At 29.3% G+C, this 23,047-nt stretch overlaps 1 protein-coding gene across 1 annotated transcript; it reads left to right on the top strand.

Annotated features, from left to right (window-relative positions):
• Nucleotides 1-5,829: 5,829 nt before the first annotated feature.
• On the top strand, nucleotides 5,830-22,954 carry LOC119674691 (BMP-binding endothelial regulator protein-like). Its single transcript, XM_038085846.1, has 7 exons — nucleotides 5,830-5,918; nucleotides 5,970-6,049; nucleotides 12,041-12,060; nucleotides 15,805-15,904; nucleotides 15,973-16,155; nucleotides 21,140-21,352; nucleotides 21,445-22,954. The coding sequence occupies exons 1-7, from the start codon at nucleotides 5,830-5,832 to the stop codon at nucleotides 22,848-22,850; spliced, it is 2,091 nt and encodes a 696-aa protein (XP_037941774.1). The 3' UTR covers nucleotides 22,851-22,954.
• Nucleotides 22,955-23,047: the final 93 nt, after the last annotated feature.

Genomic DNA, 23,047 nt, shown 5'->3' with positions numbered 1-23,047 from the left:
TCCCCACTTCATAATAATAAAAAGAAAATTATACATGAATAAATAACTCTGACAACTTCAATAAATCTATGATCATCTAAATAATTTAAAATGGTTTATAAATATTTAATAGTAATCAAAAGTGAACAAAGCAAACAGCATCAGCCAGTTTCTTCCAGTTCAAGCTTATTTATCCTGTTTAAGGTATTGTGAACTACTCAAGCTCCAGTACAGTGGTACTTCTAGTATTGTTCCCAATTTGACGTAATCTACTTCATTTTAATTTATTTTTTATGCAAGAATATGCAAACATACTATAACTCTAACTTAAGCTATTGTTGCCAGCCAGGCTTCCACATATACACTCGTATCTGTTTTTATGCTCGATTGTAGCCTTTGGATCGAGTGCAATTTTTTCCCAGCTCTAAATCTGAAATAATCAAATGGAATAAATTTTATATAAATTAATATTGTGGCATTTGTCAAGTCTGTGTGGGCCAATAATTTATTGCATATGAATTGGATGCAGACTTGTGGAAAACTGTGTGGACAAAAATCGTATATGACAATAAGAAGGAAAATGTGTTACATTTCGAAGTTGTTTCAGTATTTCAGAAAAATGAATAAATGAAAAATTATTATTTGGATTTTTGTTCGTTTTACTTATTTTTCTTTTTTGTTTTTGTATGACAACATAAAGAAAAGCATAAAAATACGAGCATTTGACCCATAAATCGAATGACAACTGCAATGAAATTGTCGCCAAATTTTGTGTTCATGTATGTACGTACGAATATATTCATATATGTACACTTTTAGCGCTTAACATGGTCAGTTCGCTAGAAAGTTATTGACCCAAGTTATGCATTTAAACTATGCTCAAAAGGACACACAGGGTTGAGTTGAAGCAAATACTACTAATCCGCATATATCGTTAGATATACAACTTCTTCTCTTTGCTAATATTAATGCATAAAATTCGGGGTAACATATAGTACATGTTACGCATATATGTACACATCCTTTTGGCTGGGAATTGTGAATTGAGTTTTTTATTTCTTAATCCTGCATTCCTCTTGACGCCACTAAGTTAAGTAGATGTTTATGGATATGGCGGAAGCCTGTCAACATGTCGAAACATTACTTTACATCTTGCTGGGTAGAAATATATTTTATTTATTTATGGTTGCAAATATTGCAATATGTGCATATAAATATTAATATTTGATTCCAAATGATAGTATTTGCTTTCTCTGTGCTCTCTCAGACAAGACATACATTTCATTTCGGATTTTCTGAAAAGTATTAAAGTATAAAGAAATAAATCTTTGTTTTCAGTATTATTTGCACAATGCTTTTATATCTTTATCTGATTTTATGTGTTATAATAAGATTAAGTGCATTTTCTTGATATCCTTGGCCTGCTTATCATCCATAGTAATTATTTTTATGCTTGAACTGATGTATACATTTAAAGTGTTTTTTTTAAATTATTATATTGTCTTAGTTTTCCACATATTGTTTAATATTATTTATTCTGTCATTTTTATGAATTTAAAATGAACATTTTAGTACACTTTATTTTAATGTGTTCATTTTTTGTAAACTATAATGAAACAAGTTTGAAAAATATTATATAGCAAGTTAAAGCACAATAAATATTCTATAATAATTTATTTTAAAATAAAGTAATTCATAGACTGACCCAATTGAACTGCAACATTTGCAACTTTTCAGAACGCTGTCTTTTTTAATTAAAGTCCAATTTTATTCAACTAACAAAAAAAAGAGGTTATAAAAAAAACTAAATTTTTACGATTAGTTGTCGACATTACAGTATTTAGCACGAACTAATTTGTTTGACAAACTAGACATGTGAACATGCGAAAACTTTATTTATTCAGAAAGAAGGGCCTTTTGGACCTTTTGGACGACAAAATGGACTGTACCAAAATGATAACCATGAAGGTTACTATGCGATAGAAATAATATTGACGAGTTTTTGATGTGCCAGTGCAGATGTTTTTATCAAAATATTGATTGTATAATATAGTATAGTACCCTCTGACATTAGTTAGCATAACAATGCGTTATTATCATTAAAATTTATTATTATAATCAGTATTCTATTGACAAACTTAGTGACGAACTCCATTCAAATTATTATTTTCACTTTATATAAGATGTGTTTATAGATTAGTTATTTATGCCATTGTGATATGCTATAAATTTTTTCAAAAAAAAGTACCAGTTTAGTCTAATTTTCTAAATTGGGCTGAAATCATTGGGAAAAATGTATTGAGATAAAATTTTATCGAAAAATTAAAAATAAAAGAGATTAAAACGTGGAGCTTGAGCATTGAAAGTTTGTGCAGTCTTGGCTACTTGTGAAATAACACGATTAGTGGTCGCTTATAATTTGACAGGCACAAGTTCTAAGCCTGGGAATTACAGTCCACACAAATTACGGACAATGAACTAATTTAAAACAAATCGAATATTTCCTGAGGTCACTGGTGATGTATACTTGCCAATATTCGAAACAGAGTTTTATGGTCAGCCAAATTTTAGTACACTAACATAAATTTTTGTTGTTGTCTTTTTATTTCTATTCGAACGCTTCTAACTTTTAAATAATTTCTTACTATGATACTAATAATAATTAATATAATAATTGTTTGAGTACTTCTCAGAACACTATTGAACATCATTTTATGTGGTTATTTTAAAAATAATATTAAACAGAAAAACATTTAAATTACTATTATTTGATGGGTATTTGGATAGAAACCCATTAAAAATACAATACTTGCATTGGTTTTGGATATTATTGGTAATATATTTTTATGGTGGGACGTTGCCACAAAATTACTTGGGTCCTTTTTCGTCCTTCTATTCTCGGATGTCGTTATTGAGTTAAAGCTGGGGTAATATAATGGTAATATATACAATCACACTTAATTAAAAAACTAAAAAATTAAAAAACTTTGACAATTCACTGTATTTTGTAGATCTTGATGCAATATATTATATAGAGAGATTAAAAAAATAAGGAGAAATAATGAGTTTTTCAAATTAAGAGGACATTATGTTAAAAAATAAACAAAAAATTTTAGAAATGTTTCAGTTTTTTCAAAAAACAAAACTTAAAGTTTTCCTTATTTTAGTAATCCATCGTTAAAATACACCTCCTATTAACTCCTTAGCATGTAAGTTTAACCTCATAACACAATTATTTTTCCCGCTTAATTGACTTATCATGTTAGCAGTTCGCGACATGCTCGTACATTTCAGAGTATTAAACGAATACTAAACCGTTGTATTCGTTTTTTTTTAAATAACTTTATCTTTTTTTTTTGTATTTACTATCAATAGTAAAAAATGCAATAAAAGTTTTAGATGAATATTCATTTATAAAAATTGGAAATCAATTTTTTTATGACTCAAGGTCGTCAAGCAAGTTTTGTCACAATTATCGAAAACCGCGAAACTACATTTGTTTGGTACACTTGGCGCCATTTTATTCGCACAACTAAACTGTTCGAGCGGTCGCTGCCTCATCCACATTTGCACCCTATGGCGTCTATTCCGCAACTGGGTTCCACAAGTGTAAATATTCATTTATCTTCTCTTATTCGCTAATAAAAATCGAGCTCAAGCTCCGATTTGAAATCTCGCAAAATGATTTATAATTCATTAACTAAGCACATAAAACGATCTTAGTTAATTTGGCTTAAATTCTGTTTAATTAAGAAGAAAATCTATTCTCTCGTGCTCGTATTATTCAAATATCTGAAAACGTTTAATACGAGCCAGAAGAGTCGCCGAACCATAGACCGCAAGCCGTAAAGCGTAAACCGTAAACCGCGGACCGCATTTACAATTTTATGATTTTGTTGGATTTTCGTTGAATTATTTTTATATTTCGTATTGTTTCAAGTTTGTGGATTGTTTTCTGTTTTCTGTTTTTTATTTTATTTTTCTGTTTTTTTTGTTTTTTTTTGCTACATTTGAATTCTCTTTTATTAACTTATCCGTAAGATTTTGTGGTTTGATTCGCAAATTTATGCTAGTAGTCTGGTGTTGTTGTATTTTTCAGTGGGCGTAACCAAAAATGTGCTGGCGCCACCTTATTTAATTTACTTGTCGTTAAGAAAAAGCATGCCAAGATTTTTATACTCTTAAGGCGACCGGCTTAAAGCGTTTCTACTGTATTTGCCGATTGTTTTTTATTGCATTCAATATTTCAAATAAATTCAATAAAGCATTTTTGTTTTTATTTTTATATTTATTTTTAACAATAAGATTTCACAAATTACAAGATTTTAATCTAAAGGAATATGAGGTAAATGGGGCCGGTCAATATTTTGTGTCTTCCACATAATGTATACGAATTATTCCAAGCTTTCAAACTTGACTCGAAAATTGAATTTAACATCAAATTAATTTAAAAATCAAACAATAAACATATATATTATTATGTTGAAGCTGTTTTGAGCTAGTGCACTTAAGCACTTATACTCTTTTTTAACTCTAAGTTTCTTCAAAACCCCTTTCTACACCTTGACTAAATTATTGTTTATCACTTCATCAGACTAAGCAATAATTGACCTCAGATCTGCATACCTCCCCTAGGAGCCTGTAACCATTTTGAGATTTGATAACGCGGTGTTGGTTAGTCTGTCAGATTTCGCAAATAATTTCAGGGCTCTATCGAAAGGCTGTTATCTGTAGACTTTGTTTAGGCCAATCTTATTAAGGGGTTTAAAGTTTAAACAAATGTAAGGGTAACAATGTATGTACCCAAAACATAAAATTGATGAAAATATTAATAGAAATTCATGTGAACAAGTAATGCTAGTTATCAGTATAAAAAATATAGGACATAAAAGTTGGTTGCAGTTCAATTGGTCCACATTCATTTATAAATTGTATGTGAACCAATTAAACTGTTGCTAGTTACTAGTATAAAAGATAGAGAAGTTTGAAGTTAAATAGTTCACATCTGTTTTATTCATGATATATGAGTTTAAAGCTTGTTGCAGTTTATTGCATGCAATTTATAAATGAATGTGGACCAATTAACTTCAAACTCCTCTATCTTTTATACTGGCAACTCGCAACAGATGACCACATTTTGCCTAAAGTTGTTTATATTATTTGCAAGCGCACAGAAACTTTTGCCGTTGGTTGGTTGGTTGCACTGACAGTTCAGCAGATAACTTTTCGTTCCGCCATTTTGCTACCACCTCCTTTTCAAGAAGCCTAAAGATAGAAAAAGGCAGACTAAATACATACCATCGAATTTAGATAATATAATTAGTCTTTTGTCCTTAACGATGAATAGTTCAACTAGCTGTTAAAAAGTGCCCTCTTCCTCTCATATATTTGCAGTTTATATTCATTTGTTTTGCTTAAAGTCCAGGTTTTAGTAGCATATTCTAGCTGCTTTTCTCTGGGTATATTCTTTTCTGCGTAATACCAACATTACAAAATTAATATCCAAATTAAGCTATTTGAACAAGACACTTTTGAGATATAAACCCCTTTTTATAGATTTTTTTTTTTATAATTTTTATTATTTTTCAATTCAATATTTTGTTAAATAAAGCTTAGGAATGTATGCTTAGGAATGTATGGAAATCGAGTCAAATATCTCGTAAAACAAAACTTCGCATCTTCAAATCATATATAAAATCTATGCTCTTCTATGGCTGTGAAACATGAAAAGCTTACAACCGCATTGAGTCAAAAACAAGTGCTTGCGCAGAATACTTGGTATAAGATAGCCTGAAAGAATAAGAAATAAAGACCTGTGGAGCCGATGGATTGGCAACGCACTTCGAAGACATGCTAACAATATTACAAGAACAACACTCAGATGGAACCCCCAAGGATCTAAAAGGCATGGCGCATCAGCACAAACATGGCTCAGAACTGTAGACAGAGAACCTTATAATGCTAATTATAACTGAAATAATATAACACAGGTATGACGCGAAGCATCCAGTAGAGTTAGGTTTAGATCTATGGCAGAGGCTGTATGCTTCACGAGCAGAAGAGGACAATAGTGAGTGACCTTGTTAAATATTGAGAATATTAAATTTGTAATCAACTACTCGTATGTGTAGTACTAAACCTTAAATATTACAAAAATAATAGAAGAATAACATTACATTTCCTGCACATTCATCAAATAAATTAGTTCAGAATATCTAAGATATTTACTTTAAGAAGATTGCTAAATACTTTTGCGTTTTTTTCTTTTTTTGCTTAATTCTTGTAGAGCTATGACCTATTAAAAACGCTTTTTGTATTAAAACACATAACACAAAAAATAAATTCACTACTTAAAAGAATAAAATATTAATCTCTGTGCTTAATAGAAAAAGCAATAAAACAAATCACTTAAGCTCAAACTATTCTTAACTACTCGCAAACTGGTTGAACAATTAATTTTAGTGTTAATATGTATAAACATTCTTATAGAAGCTCATAAAAGTGCAAAATGTTGAAAGAATGTGAACTCCTATAAATTGTCAATACAATAAAATAACATAAAAATAAATAATTTCATCGTTAAACAACGTCAACGTCATCAAAATAGTCGAAAGCCAACAATCCGAAAATCCGAAAAGCCGAAAGAATAGAATTGATATTCCTAATCCACAGGGTTGGCTAGCCATCGCCGAATGTATGGATTTCATTATATTTGCATTTATAGCCTGAGTATTGATAAAAACACTATAGATATTTAGATACGCGTGTATGTATCTCTATTTATGTGTGTTAAGATATAAAAAAAAATAAACTCGAATAGTTTAGCAAAATTTGTGTTTATGTATTTTTTATATAGTTTTTATGTTAACAGAGTCAACTCGAAATTAACACGCGACAAAGCTAATCATTTGCTGTCAAAAGCAAGGTCGTTAGAGGCCGTTTGCAAATGTGATTGTCTGATATTAAAGTGGTTATGACCATATACAATATATTCGTATCTTAGTGAATATGTGGTGTAAGTGTATGTTAAGTTACTTGTGTGGATATACAAAACAAAACCAACTTATACCGAGACTTGGAGTTATATTTCATCTTTGGACTTCTTTGCTTACACTGTTCCGCCTCTGGAAACAAGTGAAATATCTGTGCAGAGGTGAGGAAATAAAAAAAAAGAAATTTTTTTACTAAAAGTACGAAGATATACACATATACATATCTGAAGAAATGTTTAGATAAAACTATAAATAAGACTAAAATTTTCTTAAAATTATTTGCTAAAATTCAAGCAAAAAGTAATAATCAGTTTTATTAAAACTATGTTTCTTGAACCTTAAAAGGAAATCACATTTTATTGGCATAATTAACTTATGTAAACACTTTAAATAGCTGATGTCTACACTTTGATAATTTTATGTGTGTCGAGCACATTTAAACTTGATATGCTGGCGAGATTGTCATTAAGTGGAGCTTGAAATATTTTTGCATAGAATAGAAAGAAAAAAAATTATATTTTTACTCATAAAAATATATTCATTTACTTAAAGTGGTCCACACATTAATTGCGGTATCAAAATCGAATTGTACATCGATTTGTAAATGTGAATATATATTAAATATACGAGTAGACAGAAGTATTTAAAATTTCAGCCTACCACTGCTTCACCTTCTAGATCTGCGCGTAGATCTAGAGTACTTAGCACACTTCAAGCGTCAAATGGCAAATTTTCACTATGTCATGTTGGAATTACAATGGTTGTATCTGTTAACAGACCAGCGGGCAAAGTCCAGTTTATGTGTAATAAATTACAAAAACTCTACTTAAGTTGTCTGTTCAGTTTGAGTTTAGTTTTATGTTAAAATCAGTTTACTTTTTATGGCGCCTTTTAACTGCTTTTTATTTGAAAACATTTCAGTTAGAAAAGAAACTTTGTAAGATTTAAAGTAGTTTAGTAAATATAATAATAATAGTCAAATATAATTACTTTTACTCCAATTATATTTACAGCTTATGAAAAAAAAAATAATGCAGTGCTTTTAAATAACTGCAACAATAATTTGAAATTCTTGGACATATAGATATTACTGATGCATAAAAATATTCGAATTTTATATTAACTTTAGTGATTATAATTTTTAATACCTACATAAATAAGGACAGTATTTTATATGACTGAAAAGTAGTAATAATTGTAGTTACATGCTACTGGAATGAATCTGCAAAACTGTAATTCTCTGAAAACAAGTTATTCACAGAAAAAGAAAAGATATATAATAAATCATGGTTTTAATTCAATACTACAACCAATTGAAACCATTTCGTGCGACATGTAAATAGTGAATGGGGCCATACTGGCTCAGTAGTCAAGTCAAAGACTAAATGGTCAATCTATTTCAAATGTAGAAATTCTGACTTGTCAAGTCAGCAACAGCAAATATTTAGGTATTTAGAGGTATTTAGGTTAACATCTGTCTTTACAAGGCACTGGACCCTAAAACGGCATAAAACGGAGCTAGGGTCCCTGCTACAGTTGTCAACCAGCTCTCGTAGTAAGTATACGAGAAAACTTGTTGTGTCTATATCCAGGCTTGACAAGAACTAGTGCAAAGTTTGTTGGGCCCCCTTCTTTAACACACTAAGCGATGTCTCCAGCATTAGCACAGATCAGACTCTCGTCTTTATAAATGCTTCTGGCTGGTTCTAGTTTGACCATTCTTCTACTCATTATTACTGGGATAGATTCAAAACAGCTTTCTTAGTTTATTGCAAAGGATTCGTTCCTCCTTTTACTTCAACTAACTAACGAGTTGCAGCACTGAGTTGTTCTTTAGCTTCTCTAGGATTTTCATAATAAGCTCTTCATTAGTGACGAAATATTAGACAACATCATTTTAATCCTTTCCAAAAAAGTTTAAATGTTGCTCTTCAAAGTCACAAAATCTTTAAAGTCGAATGTCGCATTTTTAACAAATGTGGCACACATAATTTTAAATATTCAAAATATTGATTGCTCTGTTCAATCTTCTAGTACTTCTACTTAATCATTAACGGTAAATCATTTCCATTCCCAAAACCAGTACTATCACTCTTAACCCAATCAGCCCACTTATCAACAATCGTTTTCGGATGAGTCGACTGAAATTATATATTTGTCAATGAGATAAGAGATATTGAGAGCCTATTTATTGCATGTGGAGTTTTCAAGAGTAGATTTCTTATATACCCTTTATAACGATCAATTTTAAATATGCTCTCTCTCCCTTTTAATTTTTTTACATGTATAGCGAATAATTAGGAAACGCCTCGTACACCACATTATTGCTTTGGATCACAATAATACATGTTTTCTTTCTTAAACTATGAAAAAGTTTACAAAATATATTTTAAGAAAATATAAACTATTAAACATACATTACTAATTTTATAATTTAAGTTATTAATGTTATTACATCGTCTTCACAAAACTAGATTATCTGTTTTGGACAATCTTTATCGTGAATGTGTGTAGAGATATTCTCTTAATAATATTCTTCCAGCTTTTTTTTTGTATTTTTACTTAATTTTGTTTAAGTAATCTTTAAAAGTAAGACTAATAAATCTGTAAAGATTTTCTCATTTCAAATATATCTGCAAACACTCTAGTTATTAAACGAAGGATTTATGTTAAATTGGATGTTTAAATTGCATGCTGGATGAGAAAGTATTGTTTGCTAACTAGGTTTTGACGAGGCTTAGAATCTCATGAGGTTTATTTAGATTCTTGTATGGTATAAAATAATTTTAGTGTGACCTAAGAATATATATGTCAGTTAAGGTGAAAATAACAACTTGAGAGCCTGAAGTAAGCAATGTGTATTGCATTGGGTTCAGAATCAGAGTACCGTCGAGGACTCCAATCTTTATATTCATGGTAATAGAAAAGCAGGTTTAGATTTTTATTTGGAATTTTTTTTAATACAACATGATTATATTATATTATGTTGTTCACATTTTTAGAAATATATAACTGAATGTTGTACATTAGTATGTTTTTATGCTACAAAATAATATCATAATTAAGCAATATCTGAAAAAAATTTTAAGTCCATTAATAACATTATTTAATATCAATATTGATACGAATATTTAATACACATACTTGTTACTTAAATACATATTGATTCAAATTAAATATCTTATATATAAAATAAAATGTGTTTAAGCTGAACATAATAATTACATTAGATATATTTTAATCTACATTAATTTGTGTATGAAGTATACTTCTCCATAAACATAGCTTAATCTAAGCTAAAATTCCAATTTAAAAATGTATTTCAAAATTATGCTTAATATACATATGGGTACAAACATACAATATATCAATATTATAGATATATTTTCTAAGATCTCACCAGCAAATGTTTATACAGTTGCGAATTATCTTAATTTATATTATTAAGATAAACAAAATAATGGCTAATAAAATGTTGCTAAATGAAGTGAATTTTATGGCCACTCTGACCAACTACCTCATATGAGAATGCAATCAGTAAAATAATAATGCCGTACATTATTGCATATTTGAGATAAGTTATTTCAGATTTCGAGAAGGCAAGAAGGCAAGAAATCTTTGGAGTAATGCAACAGTCACTCGCAATTGTTGTTTATGGGCTGTCACATGCAATTTGTAATATTTTGTGTCTTTGGATTTGAACAAATAATTATTGGTATTGAAATGTAGTGAAACGATGTCAGGTGCATTCAATGTGAACAGCTGGCCATAGAAGCCCGCCTCCCAGGTACATTATAATCGCGTGCACATCGACTTCACATTTAGATTTTAATTCATAAGTAAGCAGCATTTGTTCAGATTGTTATTTGTGGCAATTGCCAGATGAATAATGTTGTTTTCCTTTTTTTTTTTTGTGCTTGATACTTTTTATGTTCGTTGTCTTCATATCAAACCATAGTACATATCACAATTTTTTACTTGTTTAAGTATTTTGTCTGGCATTCGTTTTTTGTGAACAAAATGCCACATGGTAAACAGGATTATAATGAACTTAATTTTCTAAAAAATTCTAACATGTACATAAAGTGCATTTTCATTAATTATGATTTATATCTACATTGCTATTATTGAATAATTTTTGTTAAATTAAGTTAAAAATTTGTAATTATGTTCAGCTTTTACAATAACTTAATAATTAATGAAACAATATTATTACTATTATTATAAGTATTTTATTCATACTCTTATAGGAAGTTTAAGAAAAACATAAGCTTTCCAAATATTTTTGTTGTTTGATATTAACTAACTCGTTAAACGATTTGCCAATTTCATTTTGAATCTTCCATCTGCATGATATCTGCGGTTGACCACAGCTCCAAGTAACCTGATGATAATAAATATCAATTTCATTTTATAAAAAATTAAATGAAAACACTTACGCATTCGTTATTTATACTACAATTGATTGTAGTGAAAAAGTTTGTTTTTTTTATAACAAAAATGAAATATAAGTATTTGTAGCTACTAGTCTACACTGGCTTGACTTTCAACAATTTTTTGTGAGAATGCAAATACGTCATCGTCATCGTCAAACGCCTGCAAGACAGCGAGATACCCATAAGGACTGATCGATCTACATATATGGCGGTTCTTGAGGACCAAATGAGTAAAATGTCATTAATTACTAATTGGGTACACTATCTTACAGAGCATTCTTATTCAAATAAAAATATACCCTTCTAACGATGCTGCTCTATATATTTTTTCGACTCAAAAATAGGTAAAATCTCTTTCTTTTTTTCGTTTTCAAACAACTACAAAACCCATATAATAATTTTATTAATACTGTTGCGAATTCTAATTTTGAAGTCTCATGTAATGAAACGTAGTACACAACATAATTGCACAGTTCGTGTCATTGATTATGCAATTTTTTAGCAATGCAATGCGGACACTGTCCACATATGATCCAGCCAGTTCAATGTCATGAAATATAATTTGAACAATTGGGGCAGCAAAGTATTTATAACTCAAATCTTTGAAATGTTCTAGTTATTGTTTTTTTACAGAACTACAAGAATTTCACAACGTAATAAAAGATTTAAATATTTGATTTTAAAATAGATATCTGATCAAAGAAGTAACTTCTCCATACAAAGTAATCCAAAGGAATGAGGTCATTTGATCATGGGGCCAACCGGAAGCAAAGATATATAAGCCAACAATTCCACCAGCCTAAAGTTACAAAGCAAAGCTTTTAATTATCGAATAGGTTGATAGTAAAAACTTAAAAATCTACCCATTAACAATAGCTTAAATTTAGTTATAAACTATTAAAGTAACTTTAAGCTAACTTTGAACTTTCTTTCATTCGTACTTGGAAATACGTTCGAGTAGTATAAAACTAGATCATAAGCAGATTGATTTGTATAAAAACAAATTATGTGTCTATAATGGCAACAATCAGTAGTTAATATAATTTCAAACTTATTTTATTTGACAAAAAAAGTTAATAAATTTTCAAAATAATAACAAGTCCTTAAAATAATGTAAGATTATATTCAAAACCTTCTATTAAACAATCTTAATACTAAAATATTATTATAATATTTTTATAAAATTGAATTTATTTTATAGAAAATATTAACTTAGTTTAATGATCAGTTTAATAATACTGATACGGTATTATAAACACTGAATAATTTTATCTTTATCACCATAGCTATTTAGCTCATTTAAAACCTTGACTCATAACACAACATTAACACATTCTTCTTGGTTTTTCTCCTTTGTTTTTCAGTATGCGGCAAGATCACAGATGTCACTCTATCTTATTCTTTATCTTCCTAGATTTTTTGTTATTTTAAATTCGCTTTACAATATTTGTGTCCTTTCTTTAAGAATAAGTATAGCATGTTGTATGCAGTCCAAGTGTTTTTAATTTTTTTTACCTTCCATTAGCTGATTAATTTCATAGTTATACCTGCTACGATATATTTCTTTTCCTGTATCGTCCCAAATAATGTCCGCATTATCTTTCTTTCAACTACTGTTAATCTGTATACTTCTGTATCTAATAATCCCTAGGTTTCACACCCGCAAGTTATTACTGGACGTATTATTTTTTATATAATATCATCTTCAAGTTCAATTATTAAATTTAACATTTCTTAATATGTAGTAAAAGAACTTCTCTGGTGAAATAATTACTTTATAATGTATGTACGATAAATTTAGTCTATTTTAATTCTTTGTAAGAAAACCTTCGAAAATCATAAAAAAAAAATTTTTTTCTTAAATAAATAAAATTAAATAAATAATTAAATAAAAACAATTAGTCTTTAAAAGTATTAATTGTTTCTCATCAAAGTAGCCTTTAAAAGTATTAACTGTTTCTCATCAAAGTAGTGTCTCAATATACTTTTTTTGGATCCTTCCTAATATATACCTTCTTTGAAAATTTTTCAGATTTCATTGCCACACATTTTTCCCCAGTACTTTTTCAATAATTTTTCATCTAGCTATACATTTAATCTATATGAAAGTATTATACCTATTTGTTGATTTTAAGTAAAATAATAATTTTTAAAAATAATTTTAATATAAAAAAATGAAAATTTAATATTAGTTTTATCAAAATTAAGTTCCTTTTTTTCTAACTGCAAAGATTAAATCCTCATTTAGCATATAAAATATGTAAGAGAAGAACAATAAAAAAGCTGCTTGTGTAAAGCATACAAAAACATTTCCATCTACATATACTAAAAAAATACTTAGCATTCCTTTTATCTGTAAATATAAATACTCTTAATATTAACACTTATCTATTTACATAATTACAACTTCCTGAATAGTTTCTTGAAAAATTCATAGACGTATTACAGAGGAAGGCGACTACTTTATTTAAACTAAATCATATTGTGGGTCGCTGGGTGACTAGTGCAATGTGTAGGATTTTATTTTAAGAAGTAAATGATAAAATAGCTTTTAATACAATTTTATTTGATTGTCATTAATGTATTCTTTTATTTTTATTCATTTGCATTCATTAGCTTTTTTAAGTATCGCATAAAAAGCAAATGTACGCGTGGGTGAGCTAATGTATAATTCAGTTTTGTTTTTTTTTTTTGTTTTAGAGCTACTGCAATCCGATATTTTTATCTGTTTTTAATGTTATACGATATTTAATGACGTTGGTGACATTTATTGTTATTTTGTTTTTATGATCTTTGCATTTTAACGCAATTGTGACTAATTTATTTGAGTCATTACATGGTTTTGTTGGTCAAAGGGTCTACACAATTCAATTTATATTTTAACAGCTTATAAGATTACTAATTTAAAATGGATTTAGTTAAATCCTATTGCATAAACATTTTTATTTAGCTTTTTATGTTTTCCAAGAAATAAACTTATTTTCAATAAATTATTTTACTATAAAGGGTTTGGTTAGTCATTTATTATCTAATATTCATTTACATGATCATTAAACTTTTCTTTTTCAATGCAATTATTTAGCGAATATAGATTTTTAAAGGTGTGCTATGTATTACCTAATATTGTTTATAGTTCTAATATAGCAACCATCTTTTGTTCACGTATAAAACCATTAACTATTTAAACTATAGGTATTAATCGGCGTTAGTAAATTTATTCACATTAAGGATTTATATAGCAATGCCATTTATTTAAGGAAGTAATTCGTCCCTTCTTATGAAATACAAATTTTAACTGCTTTTTCTTTGTCTTGAATTTTTTGTCTTGATATAATATTACCTCAAAGTAATAGTAACGTAGTCCTATGGTAGGAAAAGATCACTAAGAAAAGAATGAGAGAGAGAGGTTTATTTGTGCGAGTCCGGCACTCATTTTTGCGTGCGACGGATTGTGGTCATAGGCAAAAAGAAACTTGGTATTGTATAGAGACATGTAGATTTCATATACAAATATATATATAAATATAAACATTAATAAACTAATCCGGATTGGATTCCGTTTTTCACAAAACTATAAAAATTTCACAACGTAATAAAAGGTTTGAAGATTTGATTTTAAAATCGATATAAAGTAAGTCAAAATGATCAATTGTTCTCGATTTATCGGATTGTGTTCAGTGCATAGGCAAAAAAAAACTTGTATATGGACAAGTTGAAGATTTCATATACAAATACATATACCTATAAATATAAACATTAATAAACTAATTCGGATTGGATTCCGAATGAATTCATTAGATCACAAATTATGATTAAAGATCTATTAGTTTTTCATAACTAATTTAGAATATCATATTATTTTTATAAAATATATAAAATAAATATAAAGAGGTTTTCGAAAAGTAGTGAACTACAACAATAAAAATTTTTGCATTATATTAATTACTTGACTTTTTGGGCTGACCACACAGCTGTTTCGAGTATTACCAAATACCCATCATCAGTGGTCTTGGAAATAATTCTTGTATTTAATTATTCGTAAATAATTTTTTTTTTGAGACTGCAAGTACCAGGAATCAAACTCGTGCCCCGACAAGTTTAAAGCTCAGAGTCAGCACTCCTTAAACAACTGACCCAAAGCCATACTTGACTTTTTTGTTCACACATTCTTCTGGACTTTTGTTAATTTGCTGTGAAAGTTTTATTAACAAATTTACTTGCTGCGTTTATATTATAACAAAATCATAAACCACCTGTAGAATGATTGAATTAATTACTTATATTTTTTATTTTTAATTTTAAATAAATAGATTTATAAATTTATTTTTATTTATTTTATTATGATTTATTTATTTTTTAATTATTTTAATAAATAATAAATTTATAATTATTTTCAGAATGGTTTTGTGAATTGTGAACAAGAAAGTTGTCCGTCTATTGATGATTGTTATCTACTAGATTCGAAAGCGCCTGATATTTGCTGCAGAAAATGTAAAGGTAATGTTTATACTTTCACAATTAAAATTTTATACGAACGATTTAATATAAGATCTCTTATATTGCAGGATGTATATTCAAAGGACTTGCCTACGCAAGTGGTACTGAATGGACTGATCCAGAAGATCCTTGTAGAACTTTTAAATGCATTGCCAGTGTTGTCACAGAAACAACAATGAAGTGCTATACGCAATGCGATGATAATCAAGCGGCACCACCAAGACCAGGCGAATGTTGTCCCACATGTTTAGGTGAGTTGAATTATTTATTGAAAGATATGGTATATAAAGTAATATATTGTCAAATCCATTCTATAAGAAGTTATACAAATAAAAAAAAAATAAATAATTTTTTTTACATATAATAAGAATCCTTCTTCTCATTATACTTCTTTATTAACATTTGTGGAAATAAAAAATTTAATTTAAAAAATAATTTTATTTAAGAAACTTCTATTTGTATAAAGTAATTACGAAAAGTAAGATGTAAGTCATGACTTTCGTGTTCACGCATATTTTTGCGGTTTAAAGAAGAAGTAATAAAAAATTAAAATAAATAAAATATATAAGAATAAAAAATATACGCTGACATACTCGTATTCGTACTACATGAAGCACTAACTGACTTCTGCATCTTAACCGCAAAACTGATTGTGTTCAATAAACTTCTACTCGAATTACTTAAGCTAAGCTCGGTTATGGCACAAAGGCACTAGGCACTTTCCGAAAAGCCAGCGGCATTGTGAACTCCATCAGCAACGTCGACATTAAAAATCTTTGTTTACACAAGCACTGAACTGTGTGTTTGGTCCTCGATCTTTCGGTCAATTCGATGCTGCAAACTTTCAACGCTGGCATAACTAAAAACCACTTAAAGATCTACATAAGGGCGTACATGAACCTCTTTGCTACACACTTACTTACTCGTACATAAGTGGGCATACGCTTTCGTAGTGGCTTATGTGAGTAGTGAGCAAAGCCACTACGTATCTTTAAGATACGCGCATGCGCCATAATTTATGTTTTGTTTGTTTGGAAAGGAAAGGAAACATTTAAGCATGAAATTGAGATGTGTTTTTAAGTCAGTAATTTCCCTTGATTTAGCGAGGAACCAATTTGACTTTTAGAGTCATTAAGTTAAACAAAAAGTTATAAATAACTTGAAAGAAAAAATTAATAAAAAAAAATAAATATGCTTGTCATCAAAGAAAAAGAAATTTTAAAGAAAACAGGAGACACCCAAGTTGAGTTTGCGAAATAATGTAAAACGACAACAAACAAACAACGACATACCGAATTATTTCTAAAGCACCGTAAGACTTTTTTTACTGCTACTTCATAAAAACCAAATACACACCGATCGAGTTGTGAGGTCCAAATATACTTTCAAGAAGCCCTTAATGCCAACATCTAAAAAATCGAATCTTAAGAAGTAAACACATTGTCTGCCAGTCAACACCAACTACTTATTGTGCTACGAGCATTTAAAAACAGATTACTGTATTTGATTTCTTTCAAAAATGGTAGTTGCTGGCATTACTCATAGGCCAGCTACAAATATGTTACTAAATGAATCATCCATCAAATCCTTATCTCATCTTACTGTAGGCAAAATCTTTGATAATACAGAATAAAAAATTTCACATATGTTTTGCTTTTACTAAAAGTATAAATTATCTGAAAGGGTAAGATGTTATTCTCTTCTAATAATAGAAGATGAGAAATAATATATATATATAATATATATATACAAAGCTTTTAAAAAAAGCTATAATCTTGAGTTATTGCTCTATTTGATTTTAATTTAGTTTTACTAGCAAAATCTATTGTTTAATTAAAGAATTTCAAAATTTTTACAAATAATTTTTACTCTTTAATATCAACGATTAAGACAAAACCGATAAACTGTTTAGAGGAACTTGACTGACCAAAAAATATTGTTTTAATCCGGATTTTAATAAAAATTATATTAATAATATAGTATTTTAGTAATCAATTAATATATTCGGCACATATTTTAATAAAAAAAAATTTGGTATTATTTATTAATAATTTGAGTTGAATAACCGACTTTAAGCCTGGTTAAATTAAATTTCATTTTAATAGTATTATTGTGAATATGAAATTTAAGTAAACTTTGATAATTTCTAAGGATGTCAGTTTAGTTAGAAAATAAGTTTTGATATATTATGGTTATTAGGAATATTGTGTTTGTGTTTGATAAAATACAGAGTATAATAAACGGTTACACTAAACTCAAGTTAACTATTTATATTACTTATCAGGATGCAGTGATCGCGAACGACCACGTAAACCAAAGAACTGAACTTAATCATACACTTTAAAAACATTTTAAAGCTACATAAATAAACTGATTAACTGATACTGATAAACTGATCTTCTGATCCTTGAATTCTGCAGAAGATTTTGAGTACTGTATTTATTCAATATGATTTTCAGTAACTTATTGAGATATAGCGAACTTTAACGCGGCACTAATTTCACGGCTATTCTTATTCAAAACTTCGAAATACCAAAAGATTACCCACATAAACACACAATCTTATGCGTAACTCTACATAAATGTTAAGTAATTCTAAATCTGGAAATCTGAAAAGTTCAGTAATGACAAATTGCATGATATTGGCAATCAATTAACATCACGACCGTGAAGTTTCGCATCCAACAAAACCAAATTGGAATAAATTATTTAGCTTTAGGAAGCCACACATCTTCCACACTCATATACCTATATATTTGATATAATAATTTGATTTTTGGCAAATCCAACAAGAAACTACCTATATGATGCCTTTATATTTAAATTCCTTCATCAACCACATATTTCTGATGGCAGCCCATTAGATGTGCTGTAACTCCTCGGAACAATAGTGGCCGCCGCATTATTTGAATTAAAATCTTATAAGACATAGTTATTTTATTTGTATATAGCATTGTTACTTCCAGCCAACATTTCTTACATTTGCTGGAAATTGGCAATAAAAAGTCTAGTAAATAACAACAATGGGGCGAATGTGAACCATACTAATATAGTCACCACTAAGAATACTCAATGAATATTTTCCTGAGTAATAATATAGACAATTTTTAGAATAACTAATGATTTAAATATACTTATTGAAGCCAAAACTTATCACGATCATGTAACACGCTTACAAGTCGCTTTAATGTCGACTTGCAATAATATCTTCATTTGTAGACCTCTACAGACCAGATGTTATTTTTGACTTCTTTCAATACACTTACAAAATATGAATTACTTAGTAAATTACAACACTGCCCAATTTTTATGTGCCAGCTCCCACTGCAATCCTAAAGATCCACCATCCGCCATTGACATCATTCTTGTAGGTAGATAATCGACATAAGGACAGAAGTTTTTGGAGATAGAAGTACTCAACAACTTAAAGTACTATTGTTATATATAAGGATAGGGGTTATTGAAAATAGTTCTTAAAGAACTGTGACTATACATCATTAAAGGAACTTTTTGCCCCAAAATTTTTAATAGTTGACGTCAATACGAATACCTGTTTAAAAATGTCGTGCTTATTTTAATCTCTACATTATATTCTTAATTTATATGAAATCTGGTTTCTTTCATTACTTTTTAAACATTTTATATATTTAATATATAATATATCCTTCAAGCATAAGTATTTTTTTCACTATGTATACACCAATCAAATTCTAAATTCAATGAAATTTTGATAGTACGTCAGTGAAGAGAGGTCCTTCACCCTTTTGATTTCTATCATATTTTCCTATAGAAGGCCTCACTACAAATATCTATTCTGAAATATATTATGTTAACTTTAAACTCTACCTTATGCTCACAATTTATATGAAGTCTAGCTTCTTTCGCTGCATTAGAAACATTTTGTCAAACTTAATATATCAAACAGAAATAGATATATACAGACAGATAAACATATATATAGTCAAACAGAAATATATTTTTTGCTATGTGAATGCTAATTAAATTTTATTTAAATACGTACAAAAAATTAAACAAATATTATAATTTCCATACTATGAACAATACTTCCAATCTAACCGTATTCCATTCGTGTCGCCGGATTGTCACAAGGAATGATGGTTCCCAGAAGAAGAGAACAATGGAAACAATGTCTTTGAAAAACATGGTGTTGCCAATACAATCATATTCCAAACGCGCTGCCGGATAGTCACGAGGAATGATGTTTCACTGGAAAAGAGAACAATAGAGACATTTAAAAAAACATGGTACTACCAATCCAATCGTATTCCAATCAACCTTCAACCGAGGTGCAGATTATCTTTCATTGGAATAAAGTTTAATATAACATATAGTTTTAATCTTCTACTTAATTTCCCCTTTGCTTTTATGCTTTTAGTAAATTAAATTATATTTGTTGTAGCCGATATTTGGTGCTGGAGTTATAACAGGCATTCGGACATAATACTAGACTATACTTAATTTTAATATTTACTACTTTTCTCAAAAAATCACAATAAATTAACAATTCTTTTTAAAATTTCTACTTCACTAAAAGACTGAAATACCTTTCCAATTCAGTTGTAGGGTTAAGGAACCTTGCGAACAAGAAAAAAATGTGTCTCTGTGGGCTAAGAAGTATTGTTACAACACAAAGGTGGTCTTCATTTGTTTTTTTTCTGATTTAATTTGCAATTTATAGACAATACACGACCGATGTTGTGGCAGTGTTGTCGGGGAGGTCATTGTCGGAAAGGAACATTGCACAATTTTCACAAAAAAGAAAAGAAAATTATTGCATTGATAACTTATTTTAATGAAGAGTACCAGTATAGTTACGAGTATAAATCTAATGAAAAAGGAATACATAATGGAGATTTTTATTGTGCTGATAAATTTACATAAACATGCATTTAATTAATTTATTTCTGTAGTTTGTTTTTTTTTCTTGTGTAATGCACTTGATTTTGTTAGTACTAAAGTGGAATTTTAAAAGTAGTTGGTAAATTTAATTGGTTTTACTAAAAATCCTTTATCAAGATAAGAAGGAGTTAACGAGATTGCATAAATTTATTGATTGAAATCGAGACTGCTCTAATGACGTACAGCTATTTCTTATTTCTTAACATTGTTACCAAAAGTTAAAAGTATAATTAATTAAGATATTCATGTACGAAAATATTTTAAAATTAATTTTATTTATAAAATATAAAACTGTTTTTCTTAAATGTAACTTAGGTTGTAAAATCAATGGACAGATTGTATCTGAAGGACAAGAAGTTGTAGCTTCAATTGATGATCGTTGCCTCGTATGCCAATGTACAGGAAACAAACTGACTTGTGCTAAAAAAACATGTCCTATTTTGCAATGTCCTATAACGAAACAGCGAAAAGATCCCAATGAATGTTGTCCTCGGTGTACCGAACATCGTGAATTTATGCCAGTAACGGGTAAGTAAAAAAAATATATAATTCCTTTAAAAATGTCAATCAAAATAAATGTAACTCATTTAGATAATTATTTTCATCTTCTTCTATTGTAGGCAAGTGCATCTTTAGCAACAAAGTGTACTATGATAAAACTCAGTTCACACCAGATCGCTGTACAAATTGTACTTGCACGAATGGCACCTCCATTTGTCAACGTAAAACTTGTCCAATACTTGAGTGTTCACCGGAATATCAAGAAATGGATGGATGCTGTCCACGTTGCATTATATCTGAGGTGCGCAGTGAATGTATGCATAATGGCATCACTTATTCCAATAATGAAACTTGGAACTTAGGCCCCTGTCGTTCATGTCGTTGCACTAGTGGTAATATACGTTGTTCGGAGATGCGCTGTCCTCCCATCAAGTGTCGGACAAATGAACTGTTGAAAACATTACCAGGAGAGTGCTGCCCAAAATGCGTTGAATCTGCTGGTACCTGTACAGTATTTGGTGATCCACATTTCAAGACATTCGATGGCAAATTTTTTAGTTTTCAAGGTTCTTGTAAATATTTATTAGCGGCTGATTGTAGAGATCACAGCTTCTCTATACGTCTGACTAATGATGGACGTGACACAAAACGTTCATCATGGACAAAAACCGTAACGCTTAAAATGAAAGATGTACGTATTAATCTAGGACAGAAGATGCGTGTAAAAGTGAATGGCTCTCGTGTTGTTATGCCCTATAGCCAAGGTTCAATATTGAGTATAGAACGTTCTCCAGAAGGTATTTTGTTGAAAACAAGTTTAGGCATCAATATTGAATGGGATGGAAATAATTTTCTACAAGTTATGGTACCGGCAACTTATAAACATAAACTATGTGGTCTTTGTGGTAATTATAATGGTATTGGACGCGACGATCTAACCAGTCGCGATGGTTCTAATCATTCAGAGAAAGAGATATGGCGATTTGCAAATTCTTGGAAAGTTGGTGGCCCTAAATCCTGTTCAAGAAAAGTTGATAAAATTGCTGTACAACCTAGTTGTAATAAGCGTAAGTCCAATGCCTATTGTAAACCACTGCGAGAATCTGAAGTATTTGGAAACTGTGATAATAGATTAAATCCCAATAACTATATTGATTCATGTAAAATGGATGTATGTGAGTGCCCGAATGGAATGTGTCACTGTGACAGTTTTGCTGCTTATGCACATGAATGTCAACGGCTGGGCGTGCGCCTCCCAGATTGGCGCACCGCTACTAGCTGTCCACTGGGTATATGGCGACGTAATACAACGAATTTGGCTCTTTCTTTGAGTAGTAATCGTTACTACGGGGATATGAGCGTAGACAGTAACAACTTGCGACCATATCAACGCAAACAGAATCGTCGACGGAAACAACAACTACAGAATAACCAACTTTTACAACATGAATTTATGACAAAGCATGTTCCAAAAAATCTACTTATCTCTAAGTCGCCAGATAGAACACCTCCACCAATACATTAAGTTACATACCTGCCATGACTATTAATTGACATGGTTTCATCGATAAGCACATAATCTCATTGCGAAATTAAGAAAAAGAACGGAAAGCATATTGCTTTTTGGTAAAAAATTGTTATAATTTAAGAGTTAATTTATTTATTTATTTTGTTTATATAACTGAGATTTTTTAACTTTAATTTTACTTTTATATCAATATA

Source organism: Teleopsis dalmanni, chromosome 2 (assembly GCF_002237135.1).
Source record: "Teleopsis dalmanni isolate 2A chromosome 2, ASM223713v2, whole genome shotgun sequence".
In the NCBI taxonomy this organism is placed as follows: Eukaryota; Metazoa; Arthropoda; class Insecta; order Diptera; family Diopsidae; genus Teleopsis; species Teleopsis dalmanni.
Note: the sequence above shows the minus strand (reverse complement) of the source record. Positions and strands in the feature narration are given on the sequence as shown.

Coding starts and splice junctions, on each gene's coding strand:
- LOC119674691 (XM_038085846.1), top strand. CDS start 5,830: ATGCTAACAATATTACAAGAACAACACTCAGATGGAACCCCCAAGGAT. Junction 5,919..5,969: donor CACAAACATGGCTCAGAACT/GTAGACAGAGAA, acceptor AATATAACACAG/GTATGACGCGAAGCATCCAG. Junction 12,061..15,804: donor AACTACAAGAATTTCACAAC/GTAATAAAAGAT, acceptor AATTATTTTCAG/AATGGTTTTGTGAATTGTGA.